The sequence below is a fragment of the Chiloscyllium plagiosum genome, chromosome 14 (assembly GCF_004010195.1).
Source record: "Chiloscyllium plagiosum isolate BGI_BamShark_2017 chromosome 14, ASM401019v2, whole genome shotgun sequence".
Taxonomy (NCBI): Eukaryota; Metazoa; Chordata; class Chondrichthyes; order Orectolobiformes; family Hemiscylliidae; genus Chiloscyllium; species Chiloscyllium plagiosum.
Window position 1 is genome coordinate 75,378,609 of NC_057723.1, and position 18,753 is coordinate 75,397,361.

Consider the following 18,753-nt stretch of genomic DNA (forward strand, 5'->3'; position numbering starts at 1 on the left):
AGCAGCCCACTAGTTGGCATATTAAACTATGTTTGAAAGAAAAATCGACCTATTAAACTTAAGTTTTTTTAAAATTAAATTTTCAACTCTAATTAATAGGGGGTAAGAAAACTGGATGATGCCAGTGATTATTTAAAAAAGACTATACCAATTGCTTGAATTGACAGGCCAGTTGATATAGGTGTATAGCATTTGTTAACATTTCCTGACGGACTATTGTCATTTTATTATAAAAGCTTGTCTGAGTTTCAAAGTTATAATATCATCAGGGATTTCTGACTCTGACAGGTTAAAGAGTATTTTTAAAATTAGCTGCTTTTGACGCGAGTGATGAATTCAAGTTTGTTTGCTTTCACCTTAAAAGGTATGAGAGGGACTTCACAGATGGCAATTTCCTTGACTACCAAGACAAAGTGATTGCTCTTTTTATTTTTTCTTCATTACTCTTATTTCAGCTGTACATGACCCCTGCCAACGGTGAATGCTCAGCAGGTTGGCAAGGATAGCATAAGGAGTCATGGGGGTGTGAGTGAGGTTCGTCACGAGGAGACAGTAAGGAATCAGGTGATGGGGTGAATGAGTAGTGAGGGCTAGAGTTCCTAACTGCACTTTTACAACTGGGGCAAGAATCCAGAGTAGCATGGTGGGCCTTTTAGCCAGTCTGCCTTGACATTCTCCCATTCCTTTGGCCTCTGGGTTTGTTTCTCCAAATGATGGGCCTGACCCCATCTTGTATCTATCTACAGAATGCAAATAGATTGGATGGGCTTTACATTGAGGTGGTTGAGAGATTTCCTGACTTGAGCTACCTGCCTCAATAACAACATTGAAGAGTGTGGCGCTGGAAAAGCACAGCAGGTCAGGTAGCATCGAGAAGCAGAAGAGTCGACGTTTCGAGCATAAGCCCTTCATCGGGAATGTGGCTTTTCCAGCGCCACCCTTTTTGACTCTGACTTCGCCGACATCTGCGGTCCTCACTTTCGCTCAGTAATAACAATCCAAAACTAATGCTTATTCAGGCAAATACTCTTGAGAATTCACCACAAAATTCTGTACTAATATCACTCAGATACATCTCAGTGTGCACAGAAGAGCACCTGATATTTCTATCGTGAATATTCAAGAGTTAAGGTCATTAGATTTTATTGACTTTGACCAAGACAATGGACATGTTAAGAAGTTGTGAGCTCACACCCCACACTCTCTTAATTTCAACTTTCCAATTAAACCAGAGATCTGTGGTAAGAAAAGCTAAATCAATGCAGATCCACAAAGGTTAAAAATATGAATTTTATTGGGCATTTACTGATTATACTTATTATTGCGCTGGATCATTGGCTCCTATCCAGTGTAAACAAAGCTGTCTTGGGCTTTGGTTATTGATGCAGCAGACCAGACAAGAGCGTGACATTTTTATTTCTGAACCTAGTGTACGAGACTGTAGAAAGTTCATGGGAGCTTAGTCATAGTCTCTGCCCAGAAATAACACTTCAAAAGACGCAATCATTCAACCATAAACCCCCAATAAAATCAACTTAATTTCCTGGGAGATTTTCAGATACTATCAACTTTCAGAGTTTCATTTTCTGCTCCAGGCAATGAAGAAAGCATTTTGAAAAGATAGCAGATCTGTAAAATCTAACACGGCAGCCAAAGACATGAATCTGTCACCATCTCTCCGACAATGAGGTATTTTTGAAACTGCAAGTCTTGAGTGCTGCTTAACCTTGTTAGGTTAACACAATACAATTTTAACATACTCCCAATGCATTATTATGAATGATCACAAGGGCTTCACTTTGTCATTGCATCAAAGCTGACAACCAACTGTTTTGTTTGCAATTAAAAAAATCCCCCCATTTGCTGAACATTCTTTTCTTTGAAACAACAGGGGCAATTTTCAATTAACATTTTCCTTCCCATAAATAATATAGCAGGCTCTCAATGATTCCACAATTCTCTTTAGAAATGCAAAACAGGACTGACTGATCAGTGAGTCAACTCTTATGCTGTGTGCCAATTGCATTATAAAACCCAGGAAGGTTCCAGGCACATTTGGGTCACTTTCTCTAGCTAGTACCTCACCATGGTGTGGAGGTGCTGGTTTTGGATTGGGGTGGACAAAGGCAGACATCGCACAACACCAGGTTACAGTCCAATAGGTCACTTTACCAGATGAAGGAACAGAGCTCCAAAAGCTTGTGATTTCAAATAAACCCAATGGACAAATACCTTACCAGTTACCTCTTAAATATGCCAACATCTTCACTGCCTAGCTGAGTATCTGGTTCCATAGATCTACTACTCTCAAAGTAAATTGAAACACTTAAATTTTTCCACTCAGCATGAGTTCACTAATTGTGAAGTTTATCAATACCTCAAAGGTATCATTACAGGTCAAAGTAATCTTTAATGTTTCAATGGGAACCAGCTCAGAATCTTCTCTTCCCCATTGTATGAGTACTCTCAGAATCTACCTCAACACCCTCACCAAATGCAAATAGCTAAAGTGCCCAATCCAAGTCATCAAGTTAGTATTGCAACTTTTGTCCCCACTTTAATTATTGTGCCACGTCTCATGGTAACTTTTATAACATTTTAAACCTTCAAATCCAGACTTTCCTGACAACTCTGTAATAAGACATCTGAGCAAATCCTATCAAGGCTGTATTATACAGGGTGGCATGCTCTCCACCTCCTTACCTAAGATGTCAAGGGAGCCATTCTCAAAATCCCAGGGGAGAAATGCCTGCCCAGCAAGACTCTAATGACTATTTGGCTGTTCAAAGAATCTCTACAGTGTGGAAGCAGGCCATTCAGCCCATCAAATCCATACCAACCCTCCAAAGAACCCACCCAGACTCCTATCCCTGTAATCCTGCATTTCCCATGGCTAATCCATCTAACCTACACATCGCAGAACAGTATGGGCAATTTACCATCGCCAATCCACCTAACCTGCACAACTTTGGACTGTGGGAAGAAACCTGACCACCCAGAGGAAAGCCACGCAGCGATAGGGAGAATGTGCAAACTCTACACAGACAGTCGCCCAAGGGTGCGATTAAACATGAGTCTCTAACACTGTGCAATGTTAACCAGTGAGCCATCGTGCCACACAGACATTGGCGCAGTAGTTGGTGTTGATGGGCTGCATGTAGGAAGTCCAAGGACAAGAAGTCCCACTTCCTCTGGGAGAAGCTCCTCAGGGGTGGGGAGTACTTGATGTATCGGCAGCACCAGCAGGACTGTGGGCACTGGATGTGGCTGCTGAATCACAATAGGTTGGAACTTTGAGTGTTCAGGAGCCGTGTGGCTTCTATTCTTTGCAAGTGAACTGTAAGATAGGTTATCCTTTAAATTCCCAGCTATGAAGCACTGAGATTACGGTCCATAGACCTAAAATCAAATCTCTCTCAGTTGATGATATAAATGAGCACCTGAATCCATGCTTCTCCCCCTCAGTGAGGCGACAGGTTCCTCCATTTTGGCATGCGTGGTTGATGCAGGCGTTGATGGGAACACCACAATCCTGGCCCTGTGAGAACAGAAGGATCGGAGAAATCACTGATGTCCTATGAAAAGGAGTACAATTCCCCAACCTACAATAATGCATGTGCAGCCTTCCAGAGTTGCATAGTATCCCATAACTTCGCCAATTTCTTCCATTCCTATGGTGAAAATGGTGATGTACATCAGGATTTGGTTCAACAAGTAGCTACAAGACTTGGTACCAAAACCAAGTGGTCCATTTCCAATTCTGAGCCTGGACAGAATTAGTAAGGGACCCATGTATATTGGCTATCAAACATAAGGTTTAAGCTGAATTAATTTGCATTTTTATAACAGGGACTACTGAAAGCAATGTTAAACTAGACATAGGATGATTCACAAACACACAAACACACACAACACACACACACAAACATACACAAAAAAGCTGGCAGAGTTCACAGAATCCCTGCAGTGCAGACAGAGACTATGCGGCCCATCACCAACACTTCAAACAGCATCCTGCCCAGACTCATGCCCATACCCTATCCCCATAGCCCTGCATTTCCCATGGCTAATCCACCTAACCTGCATATCATTGGAATATCGGACAAAAACCAGAGCACCTAGAGGAAACCCACACAGACACAGGGAGAACAGGTAAACTCCGCACAGTCACCTGAGGGTGGAATCAAACTCAGGTCTCTGGTGTTGCAAGGCAGCAGCATTGACCATTGAGCTATCGTGTCACTCTACTGTTCCGACTAAAACCACAAAAAGTAAACTCTCTGGTTGAAATGGTTAGGCCTTGGAACTCAAATATGCACAAACATGAGCAGAGGAAGGGCACCTTTAGAATCGCAAAAGGTTTGAGTTTGACCCTTCAACATCAAGTGCTAGCAGAAGAAACTCAATGAGACACAGATTAGAGAGTGGTAGAGAGCAATGTACCATCTTCTCACAAGGGAAATCCACCTGATAAAAGACAGCGATCTTCTGTCTCAGATGGCTCTTCAGGATTCTGTTAGCTGAGATTGGAGTCACCCCAACCCAGTTCCCAGCAGATGGGAGATGAATAAATCAATTAAAACAATGAACGGAAGACGCTGAAGATCTGAAACTAAAACAGCAATTGCTAGAGGAACTCAGCAGGGCTGAGCAACCTTGAAGTGCTGAAGAAGGGTCGCTGAACTTCAAACATTAACTCTACTCTTTCTCCACAGATGCTGCTGGACCTGCTGAGTTTCTCCAGCACTTTGCTTTCATTTCAGATGGGAGATGAAAATTTGCACTATTTATCCGATCAGTTGAAGAGCTCACAAGTGCAATTGTGCAATAAACTGTATTCACCCTTTTATAGGCAATTGTAGGTTCAGGCAAATTCTTCCATTTCAAATATAACTAAAGTTAATTATAAAACAAGATTAAGCCATTTTGGCCCTAATTTCTGGAACTTTCACCATGAACCCTCAATCTTGCTATCTCTCTTCCCAGCTTTATAAACTTCCTCAAAACAACCTCTCTCACCACCCTTCTCCCCAAAACCCCGAAACACATTTTTTTTCCATAGATTTCTTACAGTCTGGAAACAGGCTACTTGGCCCATCAAGTCCAAACCGACTCTTTAAAGAGCATCCCACCCAGACCTAGCCCCCCTAACCTATCACTGTATAGCCTGTTTTGAGTAGAAGGTAGAACATCAGCTTTCTCTGTCTGAACAGGGGAGGGGATTATAACTGCAAGACTGCAAGACTGGAAGGTGAGGGCAGTATGCCCATGAAGAAGTTCATTGTGCAATATAATGTGGCATGGTGGCTCAGGAGTTGGCACTGCAGCCTCACAGCGCCAGGGACAGGGTTTGATTCCACCCTGAGGTGACTGTCTGTGTGGAGTTTGCATGCTTTCCCTTAGTCTGTGTGGGTTTCCATTGGGTGCTTCCGTTTCTTCCCACAGTCCACAGATGTGCAGGTTAGACTGGATTGGCCATGCTAAATTGCCCCATAGTGTCCAGGGATGTGCAGGCTTGGTGGATTAGCCATGGGAAATGCAGGGTTACAGGGATAGGGTACATGGAGGTTGGGGCTGGGTGGGATGCTCTTTGGGGGGGTTGGTGTAGACCTGATGGGCCGATTGGCTTGATTCCACACTGTAGAGATTCTATGATTGTAGTTTGGTAAGCTTGTCCAGTCGGTATCTGAACCATACAGAGTTGGACAGTCTTGAGTTTCATCTTCTAATTGCTACCCATTGACACCTGGTGGATGTGCTTGTGTGTAAAAGGAAGAAATGGGAACAAATCATCAACTGTCCCATTGCAAGTTTAACAAGATGTGGGGGCAGGTGACCAAAAGCCTGGTCAAACACGTAGGCTTTAAAGAGCATTATAGAAGGGAAAGATAGTCAGAGAGGTTTAGCGAAGGAATACCAAAGCTTAGGGTTAGATAAAGACTTGGTGAGCAATAGTGGAGGGATGAAAGTTGAGGATGTTGGAGTGACCAGAATTGGCAGAATGCAGATACCTCAGAAGGTTGTAGGACTGAAGGTGTCACTGGTCTAGGGAGGGCAAAACCACGGACAGATTTGGAAAAAAAAATAAGCATTTTAAAATTGGATCCAAACTTTAACTAGGAGTTAACGGAAACCAGCCGAGCACAGGCATTACAAATGAACAGGTCTTGACGTACAGAGCAAGAGAGTGACCTCAGGTTTAGGGAGGGCAGTAAATTGGAATAGGTGAATCTAGAGGTAACAATAAGTGTGGATGAGAGTTTCAGCAGCAGGGAAGTCAATGCAAGGACAGAATCTGACAAGTTTATCAATGTGGAAATAGACTGTCTTGTTGAGAGCATCGATAGTCCAAGTTGGGGTCAAATATGTCACTACTTGTGAACTTTCTCCCCTGTTATTAAACGATCTGCGGACAGTCACTGTTGAGTGCGTTACTATGATAGCAGACAGTGACGATGTTTATGCAATCACCGTCCCCGGATAATTCACTGGATCGTCAGCAGAACAATCCCCTCAGGAGGGATTCAAAAACTGACAGGAAAATAGAAGCATCAAGGGAAACTTTGAGGTTATAAACGAGCCATTAAAATCACTCTTGCACAGCCAAATGACAAAACATGTCTTAATCCAATAGCATGCAATGTACCCACTCAAAACACTATTTCTTCCAATTACATCGCATTCCAAACAAGAAAGGCTCCATCAAACCAGAGAAAACAAAAGCACTAAGGGCTAAATTGAACCATATCATGAAAGCTTAGGAAATGGATAGCAGATGTAGAGAGATGTCTTTTTACGAATGCAGCATAAAACTTGTGGTGTTATTGTTAATTTTGGATCTGGGAGTAGGGGCATGTTAGAAGATTTTACATTCCATGTGCCAAATACTGGAGCTGATGGAAGAGAGTTTTAGGATTAAAATTCTCCAAACCAGGTACTAAACTCCATTTTGTGCTCATGGCAATGTTTTTAGTAAAGATAACTAAAAGAACAATCTTACCATTTTTATCCACTCTCCCAACTACATTCTTACCTTAAACCCATAGGGACAGGTACATCTGAAGAACTCAGTGGGGTCACTGTTACAGGTCCCATTGTTTTTGCAAGGACTGGACAGGCAGGGGTTGCATTTGGCTAAGATAGCAATGTTCAGTGGATCTGAAAGGATAAAAGAAACAGATCTTATTGCAGTTTAAGATTACAAGATTACTCCTGCTATCCTGGAACCCCAAAGCATAATGATTCTGTATTTCCCATGCAAAACAAACCCTGCACTTTTTACAGGAGGGTGTTCAAGAGATTTGAGGAGGAAAAAACATAGACAAAGGACATTGGGTAGCACAGTGGTTTGCACTGCTGCCTCATAGCACCAGGGACCCAGGTTTGATTCTAGCCTCGGTTGACCGTCTGCATGGATTTTTCACATTCTCACTGTGTCAGCGTGGGTTTGCTCTTCCACCCACAGTCTAAAGGTGTGCAGGTTAGGATGGACTGGCCATGTTAAATTGCTCACAGCATCCAGGGATGTGCAGGCTAGGTGGATTGGCTGTGGAAAATTCAGAGTTAAAGGAATAGGGTGGGATGATGTTTGTGGGGGGCAATCTGGAATCGATGGACCGAGTAGCCTGTTTCCACATTGTCGGATTTCTGTGACACCAAATTAAGATAGAGAGAGGGTTGTTGCTCAGACTGGAGGCCTGTGACTGCTGGTGTCCACAACGATCAATGGCTGGGACCACTGTTGCCTTTTATTTTATTCATTCACAGAGTGAGGGCAGTTTGAGAGTCTGCTGTCTGGAGTCATATATAGACCATTCCTGAAGAAGGGCTTATGCCCGAAACGTCGATTCTCCTGTTCCCTGGATGCTGTCTGACCTGCTGCGCTTCTCCAGCAACACATTTTCAGCTCTGATCTCCAGCATCTGCAGACCTCACTTTCTCCCTAAAGACCAGAACAGGTAGAGCTGGCAGTTTCCTTCCCTAAAGCACATTAGTGCAACAGATGGGCTTTTCCAAACATTTCCAGGTTTTTTTTATTGAATTAAAATTCCATAATCTTCTGTGGTAGGATTTGAACCCAGGTCTCCAGAACATTACCTAGGTCTGTGGATTAGTAGTCTCATGACAATACCACTAGGCCATCACCTCCCCTTTATTTGCCAGTTATATAAACAATTTGAATGAGCATATAGGAGGCATAGCTAGTCACTTTGCGGATGACACCAAAATTGCTGGTATTGTGGACAGTGAAGAATGTAATGGGATCTTGATCAACTGGGCCAGTGGGCCGAGGAATGGCAGATGGAGTTTAATTTAGGTAAATGCGAGATGTTTCATTTTGGTCAGACACCAGGGCAGGACTTACACAGTTAATGGTAGGGCAATGGGCAGGATGTTGAACAGAGAGACCTAGGGGTGCAGGTGCATAGTTCCTTGAAAGTGGGGTTACTGGTAGACAAGGTAGTGAAGAAGGCACTTGGTACACTTGCTCCCCACCAACCCACCCTCCACTGCAAGAGGGGCAAAATCTGCGCCCACACGTCTCCCCTCACCTCCGTCCAAGGCCCCAAATGATCCTTCCACATCCGACAGAGGTTTACCTATACTTCCACACAGTCCATCTATACGTCTATTGCTCTAGATGTGGTCTCCTCTACATTGAGGCGACACAATACCAACTTGTGGAACATCTCTGGGACACATGCACTAAACAGCCCTGTCACCCCGTGGCTGAACACTTTAACTCCCCCTCCCACTCCACCAAGGACATGCAGGTCCTGGGCCTCCTCCATCGACAAACTCTAACCAACCGATGCCTGGAGGAAGAACGCCTCATCTTCCACCTTGGAACCCTCCAACCACATGGGAGCAATGTAGATTTCACCAGTTTCCCCATTTCCCCTCCCCCCACCTTATGCCAGATGCAACCTTCCAACCGGCACCACCCTTTTGAACTGTCCTACCTGTTCGTCTTCCTTCCCACCTTTCCGCTCCATCCTCCTCTCCGCCCTATCACTTTCACCCCACCTTTATTTACCTATCACACTCTCAGCCATCTTCCCCCAGCCCCAATCCTCCCCTCATTTATCTCTCAGCCCCCTTAGGCCACCTGTAATTCCTGATGAAGGGTTCTTGCTCGAAATATTGATTCTCCTGCTGTTCGGATGCTGTCTGACTGGCTGTGCCTTTCCAACACCACGCTCTTTGACTGTTACCGAGACTGGAGGATTGAGTTATAAGGAGAGGCTGGATAGGCTGGGATTTTTTTTCCCTGGAGTGTAGGAGGCTGAGGGGTGACCTTATAAAGTTTTATAAAATCATGTGGGCTTAGATAAGGTGAATAGCCAAGGTCATTTTCCCAAGGTAGGGGAGTCCAAATCTAGACGGGAGAGATTGAAGGTGTGAGAGGAAAGATTTAAAAGGGACCTGAGGGCAACCTTTTCATACAGAGGGTGATGTACGTGTGGAACGAGCTGCCAGAGGAAGTGGTAGAGGCAGGTACAATTACGACATTCAAAAGACAATTGGACAGGTAGGTGGATAGGAAAGGTTCAGAGAGATAAGGGCCAAATGTAGCCAAATGGGACTAGTTCAGTTTAGGATATCTGGTCAGCATAGATGAGTTGGGCCCAAGGACCTGTTTCCCTGCTGTATGACATTGTTTAGTTCAAGCTGATTGGCTTGTGGCAGCAGATGAGCCTACCTCGATTTCTTTAGGAACAGTAGCTAGAAAATACCATTGGTCCCCTTCCTTGAGGAGTTTTATTGGACACAATTCAGAGACGATTCATTGGATTGATTCCAGAGATCAGGGGTTTGTCTTATGAAAAGAAACTAAGCAGTTATGAGCTATACTCTCGGAAGTTTACAAGAATGAGAGGAAACCTAATTGAAATCTAATACAAGGTGCTAAAGGAGATTGACAAAGTACACATAGATTCTGGATCAGTGGTGCTGGAAGAGTACAGCAATTCAGGCAGCATCCAACGAGCAGCGAAATTGACATTTCGGGCAAAAGCCCTTCATCAGGAATATTCCTGATGAAGGGCTTTTGCCCGAAACGTCGATTTCGCTGCTCGTTGGATGCTGCCTGAATTGCTGTGCTCTTCCAGCACCACTGATCCAGAATCTGGTTTCCAGCATCTGCAGTTATTGTTTTTACCAAAGTACACATAGAAACAGAGTAAGTATAGGCATGAGGCAGCTCATTCCTCATTTGGGGCAATCTAATATGAGAGGTAGTAATTTTGAGATAAGGGGTAGCAGATTTAAACAAGAAATGAGGAGCAATTACGTCTCTCCAATTTATGGTGGACATCAGTGTGTGCTGGACGCTGGGAAATCGGGTAAATTGAAGGGGGAGAGAGACAGATTTTTAACAAATAATGGATTAAAGGGTCCTGAAGAATAGACAGGAAAGTGGAGTCGAAGCTGAGATCTGATCAACCACGATGGTATTAAATGGAGCAGCAGGCCTGAGTGGTTAAACAGCTGACTCCTGTTCCTGGTTCTTACGTTCACCTTTTTTTGGGGGGGTGGAGATGGGGGGAGGGGTGGTGTCAGCTGGCTCCATACACATCAGACTTTCCAGCTTGCACACTTCCTAATTCTATTCAATTGGCAAAAACACTGGGTAGACTGCTGCTAGTGCAGAGCGTTATTGGGTGGGACCACAGTTCGGAGAATTAAACACAGACGCAATCTGATAATTCACTCTCCTGACTTCATCATTAATTTTCATGAGTCAGGAATGACACAAGTTGGACTGGACGACTCTCCTATCTCTAGCGGAATCCGAAAAATGGACTCCTGGATATGGCGCAAGTGCATCTCTCCATAACGTTCCTCCTCAATTAGTAATTCCGACATGATGGTGCATGAGGCTATTTCGAGACCCTTTTCTGTGGTTCGACACAACATACCTTTGCAGTGAAACTTGTTTGTAGGCGTTGTTAGAAGGAGTTTCTCGTTCATTTCCTCTGGTCCTGTGCAGCGAGCAATTCCTGGTTCCTTATAGCCTGTCTTCACCCATTCAGATAGCCAGCGCAGGTTACAATCACAGTACAAAGGATTAGCCCCAAGGGCACTAGAAGCAGACAGAGAGAGGGATGAAAGCTTAGTGCATGTCCAATGGGTCAGTTTAACCTCTCTCGCCAAGGCTCCACCCCCCACCACCTCCCCAGGAAGAACAACAACCAACATTTTCCTTGACTTTAACAAGTGCACCATGCAGAGATCCATTTCATTTTTAAACAGTCTACTGGTTAAACATACCAGTGCCAATAACCAACCCACTGCCGCTCAACTGTATCACTCAGTGAGCTGAAGATGTGCAGGGCCAGATCCAACTATATTGGCAGCACGGTCACTCGGTGGTTAGCACTGCTGACTCACAGCGCCAGGGACCTGGGTTCAATTCCACCCTTGGGGGACTGTCTGTGTGGAGTTTGCATGTTCCCCCTCTGAGTGGCCCCCTCTGAGTGGGTTTCCTCTGTGTGCTTCAGTTTCCTCCCCAAGTCCAAAGATTTGAAGCGTAGGGTGGATTGGCCATGGGGAATTACCCCATAGTGTCCATGGAGGTGCAATCTGGCTGAGTTAGCCCTGGGAAAGGCGGGGTTACAGGGATAGAGTGAAGTGCCGTCAGAGGGTTGGTGTGAACCCGATGGGCCAATGGCCTGTTTTCAGAATGTTGGAATTCCATGCTTGTGATTATGATACTGGGCTAGCAATGCAGAGAGCTGGAATATGATCTGGAGACATGACTTTACATTCAATCACATCAACTTGAGAGTTTACACTAACTCTTGAATAAAAAGCTGGCATGAGTAAAAGTGACCATGAAACAATGGGACTGTTAATAAAAAATAACCCATCTCATTACTAATATCCTTCAGGGAGAAAAACTTTACCTGTTTTAGACTCCAGAACCACAGCAATGCCTAACAGCTATGATGCTGGAAAAGCACAGCGCTCTGTGAGTAGGCGCTTCAGAGAACATCTCCGGGACACCCTCACCAACCAACCCCACCGCCCTGTGGCTGAACACTTCAACTCCCCCTCCCACTCTGCCAAGGACATGCAAGTCCTAGGCTCCTCCATCGCCACTCCCTTACCACCCGGCGCCTGGAGGCAGAATGCTTCATCTTCTGCCTTGGGACCCTCTAACCCCAAGGCATCAATGTTGATTTCACCAGTCTCCTCATTTCCCCTCTCCCCACCTTACCCCAGCCCCAACCCCCTCCCATTTATCTCTCCATGCCCTAGGCTCCCAGCCTCATGCCTGATGAAGGGCTTTTGCCTGAAACGTCGACTTTCCTGCTCCTTGGATGCTGCCTGACCGGCTGTGCTTTTCCAGCACCACACTCTTGATTCTAATTTCCAGCATCTGCAGTCCTCACTTTCGCCTAGTTCTTTGAAGTGTGCTAGCAGGACATTCAGTTGCAATGAAGGAAATGCATCACCATTTTCAGGGCAATTAAAGAGGGGCAATAACTGATGGCTTTGTCAGCAACATTGATATCCTGAGAATGAATTTTAACAAATCATTGAAGCCAATCTACCAGATGTTAAAAATTCCAAGTGGATGGAATAATACTCAGTGGCAGATTCAAGACTAAGTGCCCCTGGGAGATGGTCTCAGGAATTTGGACATGGTGATCAAATACTGCAGAATAATCCCAAAGAAAATACCATTTAGCCTATCATACCCATGCATGGTCTTTAGTAAAGAAATTCAACCAATCCTACTTCCTTGCTTATTTCCCAGTGCCCTGTTATTTGCTTTTTCCTTTCTGCATTTATTCCTCCCGACTTTCCATCTCAAAGACACTTAGTCTCAGCTACCAGAAATGAGATGCGGATATTCCATACTAAATTCCACCCAGTCCTTCCCTACAATGCACAGTTCGTCTTCTGCCTGCACCGACCTTGATTAATCAAGGGTTGCAAGCCACAGTTTTATGCTATGATTTTACTAAAGGGCAGCAGAAGACATGAGCCTTCAGTCTACCTCAGCCAGAATTGGGATTAAACCCCAGGCTATTGTCAACATTAGCAACCTGGCAATGAGGTCCTCTGCCCTGGCAACACATCTTTAACCATGGATAAATTTAGACAACTCCCCAGCCACTGCAGCAGGCAATGAAATTGGAAGTGGGGATAGAAATAAACGAACTCAGAGTCGAATTGTATTGACAACTATGCTCGCTGGGGATTTCACATCGGAACACGGAAGACAGAGGAAAATCATTATCTAATTTTGAGCTTGATTTAAACCAAAGGGGGTCAGAAGTGAAACGGCAGTATCCCACTACACCCATCAGTTTTGTAAAACGGTCTCTCAAAAGAATACAGAAAGCAGATTATGGAAAACACAAGTTTAAAAAATGTGTAATTTGGCATCTTCATTACTGATAGTGCTATGAACTATGCACGATATAACTCAACAGAGACTCTTGTTTAATAAGCAAATGATAATGCAAAGCATGTGGTGTAAATCCTCTTAACTAAAACCATTAAACCAGCAAATGGAGAACATTAGCACAATAATTCCTGATGAATACATTAATTTCAATCGGTCCCTTCATCCCTTAATTCTTTTTATACCAACAGTATGTACCTGGTCAACTACACGTAAAAGTTTAGTTTTACTCATAACCAAGTTGAAAGAAATGCCTGTTTGTTTCTGATTCTGTTTATCAAAGCCTTTGGTTTATTTCAAGTTAATGCACAAATTGTATTATCCCTTTAATGGAGTCCAGAAGTGTCTGGCTATTTTGTTATTCTGTTCAAGGTATATTGCAAAGTGCTTCATCATCGCAACGACAAGTCAAACAGCAATACTTTTCACTGCCGCTGCACTGTTATTCTTAAGGAGGCAAAAGGTTGAGTGAAATCTATGAAGTAGTTCCGCAGACAAAAAGTTCAGCTCATTAATAACAACTCCCTCTCCAGCTAAGTCATTCAGTCATCCAGAGGAAATTAATAGCTCAATCACTTAGCAGATTGAGGTCCATTCTGTAGTATGGAAAGTTAAAGAAAATTTATTTTAATGAACTATTATTATACACCGGTGAGAGTTTGGTAAAATAATATTTGTTTAACTGTTAAACTATGAAGAAAACCATGATCATTAGACTCTCAAAATGTGGGGCTAGGGTTAGCTGCTAGCTCAGGCTAATGGAATGAAACTCTTCATTCTCTACTGGTGGTAAGGTGTTTTACTCAAGATAGCAGTATTGCCGCTAGGCTAGTCATCCAGAGACCCGCATAATGTTCTGGGGCTTGGGTTCAAATCCCACCATGGCAGATGGTGGATTACTAATTTTACAAATATTTGTAGCACTGACCATGAAAGCGTGGCCAACTGAAGTAAAATCCCTTCAGGTTCACAAAACTCCTTTAGGGAAGGAAATCTGCTGTCCTAACCAAGTCTGGCCTACATGTGACTCCAGACCCACTCACTGTAAAATGCCCTTGAAGGAACACTGTTCCTTCAACAAGAGCAGTGCTTCGAAAGCTAGTCCTTCCAAATAAACCTGTTGGACTATAACCTGGTGTTGTGTGATTTTTAACTCTGTACAGTCCAGTCCAGTGTCATCATCTCCAAATAATGACTATTAGGTCTTGGGGTCTTAACCACCTTGAATCTTTTCAAGACACCCAACACCACCTCCTCCTTGATACTAACATGGCAGAATATCAACATGTTTCCCCAAACCTTATCATCATCCATGTCCTTCTCCTCGGTGAATACTTATACAAATTACTCAGTAAAGATGTCACTCACTTCTTCTGGCTCCTCGCACAAATTCCCTCCTTTATCCTTGAGTGAACCCACCCCTTCACTAGCAACCCTCTTGCTCTCAATGTATGTATCCAATTCCTTGGGATTCTCCTTAATCTTACTGGCCAAGGACATTTCATGGCATCTTTTAGCCCTCTTAATTACCTGTTTAAATTCTTTTCTGCTTCTGTTATATTCCTCAAGGACCTATCTGATTTCAGGTTTCCTAAACTTTACATTTGCTTCCTTTCTCTTCTTAACTAAACTTTCAATATCTCTTATCATCCAGGGTTCCCGAATCTTACCATCCTTATCTTTCACCCTCATAGCAGCACGCTGGTCCTGAACTCTGATCAACTGGCCCACTCCTTTGGCCTTTGACCTGACAAAATGACCTCTTTCTGGTCACCTGTTCAGAGGCCTCCAGATTTCATTGGACACATTGCCCAGGACAGCACTGGGCCCTCATAACATGGGCAAATGTCAGGCAATACCCTTGAATGTCTACTTATTTGACCTCTTGGGGAGGTCAATCTACCAACAAGTCTGACAGAGAGGAAGCAGCAATGTATTGGATATGTACTGCCTTGCCATTTTATCTGCTCATCCACAAAGCAAAGTTCTTTTATTCCAACTATTTAGATTAAATTTAAATCCCACCCCTGCATGATCAGTCCAATGAAATAACCACTATGTGATTGAATCTTTCAGCCAATATGGGTACACTGGAGTAACATTTGGGAATCAACTTGGCTCCAATTACATTATGCTTCCAAGGTAACACTGAAAAACTTTGTTATTATGATGTTCTGTTAAGTGAAGGACAGATATAAATATGATGAAAGGTTGAGAAAAAGTTGCAAAGGTGTTTTGAAGCTTAATAGAAACAAGAACTAGTTGTTTTTGTTTGACCTTTGATGCAAAATGGCCATAGTCATCATCTGGGGTGTTTGACAGAGCTCTGTTGAGTGAGTATGTGATGTTCAAGTGGATTTGCACCTGAATGCTCTGCTACATATAGCACAGTTCATCACCGAACAATTAACATGTATATCCTGACAACAGGCTTCTAGCAGTGCTCAAAACGTTATGACATGTTAACCCTAAACCTCCTAATTGAGCCCAAATGCAAGGGGACAAACTAATCAAACAAATGTGTGTATCACATTCTGCTCTCCCTCACTGACAGAAAGAGAGAAAGGACATCAAAAAAAACAAAATGTTAATCTCTGTCTTTGGAACAGTCCAGATACTTGAATAATCTCATTACCAAAGTACAACAGAAACAATAAGGAAGACATTCAGATGTACGGCACCATTGCATCCCCCTAGCCCCTGCATTTCCCATGGCTAGTCCCTCAGCTTGCACATCACTGGACACAGGGGCCAATTTAGCATGGCCAATCCACCGAACCTTTACATCTTTGGATTGTGGGAGGAAACCAGAGCAAACCCAAGGAGAATGTGCAAACCCCACATAGCCAAGGTTAGAATCAAACCCAGATCCTTAGTAGGAGCAGTGCTAACCACTGAGCTACCAACTATATGGAGGTGTATCAAAAAGGTGTGTATTGGTTATAAAAATTGCAACAAAAAAATTGTACCTCTGCAACCAAATCATACAAAGAATATAGCAATATATGTTTTGGGGTGGATGGAATCTGCTATCTCCAAAACACTGACAATACTCAATAAAAACATCAGCAGAGAAAGTTAACTTTGAAAGAATTAAAATTCACAATATCATTTCTGCAGCTCATTAGTGGGGCAAGTCACACTTTCTGCAAAACAGTCTCAGCAGCCATAGTAATGGAGCTCAGAAAAACCTGTTGTCAAAGTCTGCCTGGAATCGCTGAAAAGTGAGCCTCAATTTCACAAACTTATTTCAGTTAAGGCTGTGGCACATTACAAAGAATATCACAATGTAATTCCCAAGGAGTACCCCTTTCAGAAATTAAAGTAATGTGAAAATCAACCAGGAACACTAACTGCATACAGATATTAAAGAATTCTGCTTTTAGCTTACTCATGACTGTATCACAGACTAATATTCACATTCTGCCAACTTTTATGCTGTCAGCTCGAGAAAAACCAGATCTGCAGTGGTAGTCCTGATAATAAAAACTCATAAACAGAAATAATTTAGAGATGAGTCTTGAAGATTTCAAGTTATGTGGCTGGGAATATTTCCTTTGACAGCTTGTTCCAGTGTAGGAAGAAAGATTGTTGATATCTTCTCTTCAATACAATTCATCTTAGTAGCTTAGGCACTAACTACCTTGTGTATTGTTATTGCTGGAGGGCACTCGGTACTTGTTCTTGTGAATTCCCACCAATTTATTAGTATACTCAATTTTCTTCTCAAGGGTGTCTCTTTGAAGAAGATAAGTCCCCTTTTTTACTTACAGGTGAGAAAGTGACGATAGACCACTGAATGCTCCGTTAGGAATGGTTGAGATGTCATTACCATGTAGGGTCCTATTTTTAAAAAAAATCTGTTAAAATTACATCGATGACTTTATACAAAATCCAATGGAACAATGTTACACATTGGATATATTATTTTTAAAGTTAAAAATTTATATTGCATCCTTTGAAAAGGTGAGGGAAGAACTTTTCATATTACGTTTGACTATTTTATAGTGCAGGACACCTCTGAAAGTGGGCAGAATAACACCAGGCTCAGTCTACATGACCAATGTGAATTATACACAGGATCAGATGTAGCTTGGGTTGTCGCATACCCAGGATAATGCACAGGCTAGAATATGATACACATCAAATAACACAGCTGTGAAATGCAAGGAATAGCCAAAGACACTAATACAGGGGTCCAGGGTACAACACAAAGAGAACACACATTCTTATTCAACTATCAGATGTGGAAACAGTCAGGCTACAATCTGCTACAAGACACTAACACATCATGAAGGTAAAATGACCTTGTACTAAGAGAGCAAACATGCCTAAGTCAGAGGGAATGTTAGGCAGTGGTATCAAAAATGAATTCTGCACCATCAGAATTCACTCCTATATTTATATCTTGTTTATCCTGCACGTTTCCAGGTCTCATTACATCATGAACTGAATTCAGTAATATTCCAATCTAATGCTGGTTCACTAATGTTCTTTGGGGATAGTCCAAATTGATCTAATCCATGCATGTTAAGAAGGAATGTAAAACATTGTCCAGAAACAATGCAGGACAAAATTAAGATGGTAATTCAGATTTGTGAGATGGAAACGGCATGTGGAAAGTGAGTGAATTGGAAGTGGTAAGCAGAGATAGAGAATGGAAGTATGGGCAGCAAGGTCTGAGATAGGAAGGGACTGGTCTTTGAGAGCCTGGGTTATTTTGCATTGACACTCCACACTGTGGAGCCAGGGTAAGGTCCACATTGGCAATTCCTCATCACTTCAAATCACACAAAGTTTGTTTCAAGTAACGCTTTGCTAAGTACTTACAACAACCTCAGAGATTTCAGACCATCGAAAGCATGGACGGGAATGCACCTCAGCCGGTTATAACTCAAAATTCTGACAAAACAAATGTTAAGAATGAGTTAAGTTATGATCTGGGGACCAGGGCTTCCAAAAGTTTTAAAAAGAACCAGACACTGCTATGTTCTGACATATTATTCTTCATTCTTCAGTAATGATTAATGGGATGCTTATTTGGTGTCTGAAATACCTCTATTTTCATCTAATGGCCTGGACCAAGTAACCAGCTGCAAGTAAAGGGCAGGGCAATTGCACTCCGGCAATGTTAATCCCTGGATAACATCAGCTTGAGTGCCTTCCTCCTACTCTCATGGACGCTCAAGCTCACCTTACATCCAGCCTCAGCCTAAACCAGACTCTGAGTCTGAGGCTCACAAACAGAAAGCCAGTGCATTAACCCGATGTACCAGGTGGATTCTTGAAAAACAATTCGAGAGGCAAACTATTTACCTCTCATAGCTCTGTTG

At 43.0% G+C, this 18,753-nt stretch overlaps 1 protein-coding gene across 2 annotated transcripts in view; it reads right to left on the reverse strand.

Moving 5' to 3' along the window:
- LOC122556810 (slit homolog 3 protein-like) overlaps nucleotides 1-18,753 on the reverse strand; it is a 654,707-nt gene that overhangs the window by 49,672 nt on the left and 586,282 nt on the right. For both annotated transcript variants that reach the window (XM_043704014.1, XM_043704015.1), the window contains 5 exons: nucleotides 18,251-18,322; nucleotides 17,192-17,263; nucleotides 10,923-11,086; nucleotides 7,034-7,158; nucleotides 3,441-3,538 (listed from right to left, as the gene is read on the reverse strand). In XM_043704014.1, the coding sequence (XP_043559949.1) occupies nucleotides 3,441-3,538; nucleotides 7,034-7,158; nucleotides 10,923-11,086; nucleotides 17,192-17,263; nucleotides 18,251-18,322 (531 nt within the window). The remainder of the gene's footprint in view (nucleotides 1-3,440; nucleotides 3,539-7,033; nucleotides 7,159-10,922; nucleotides 11,087-17,191; nucleotides 17,264-18,250; nucleotides 18,323-18,753) is intronic.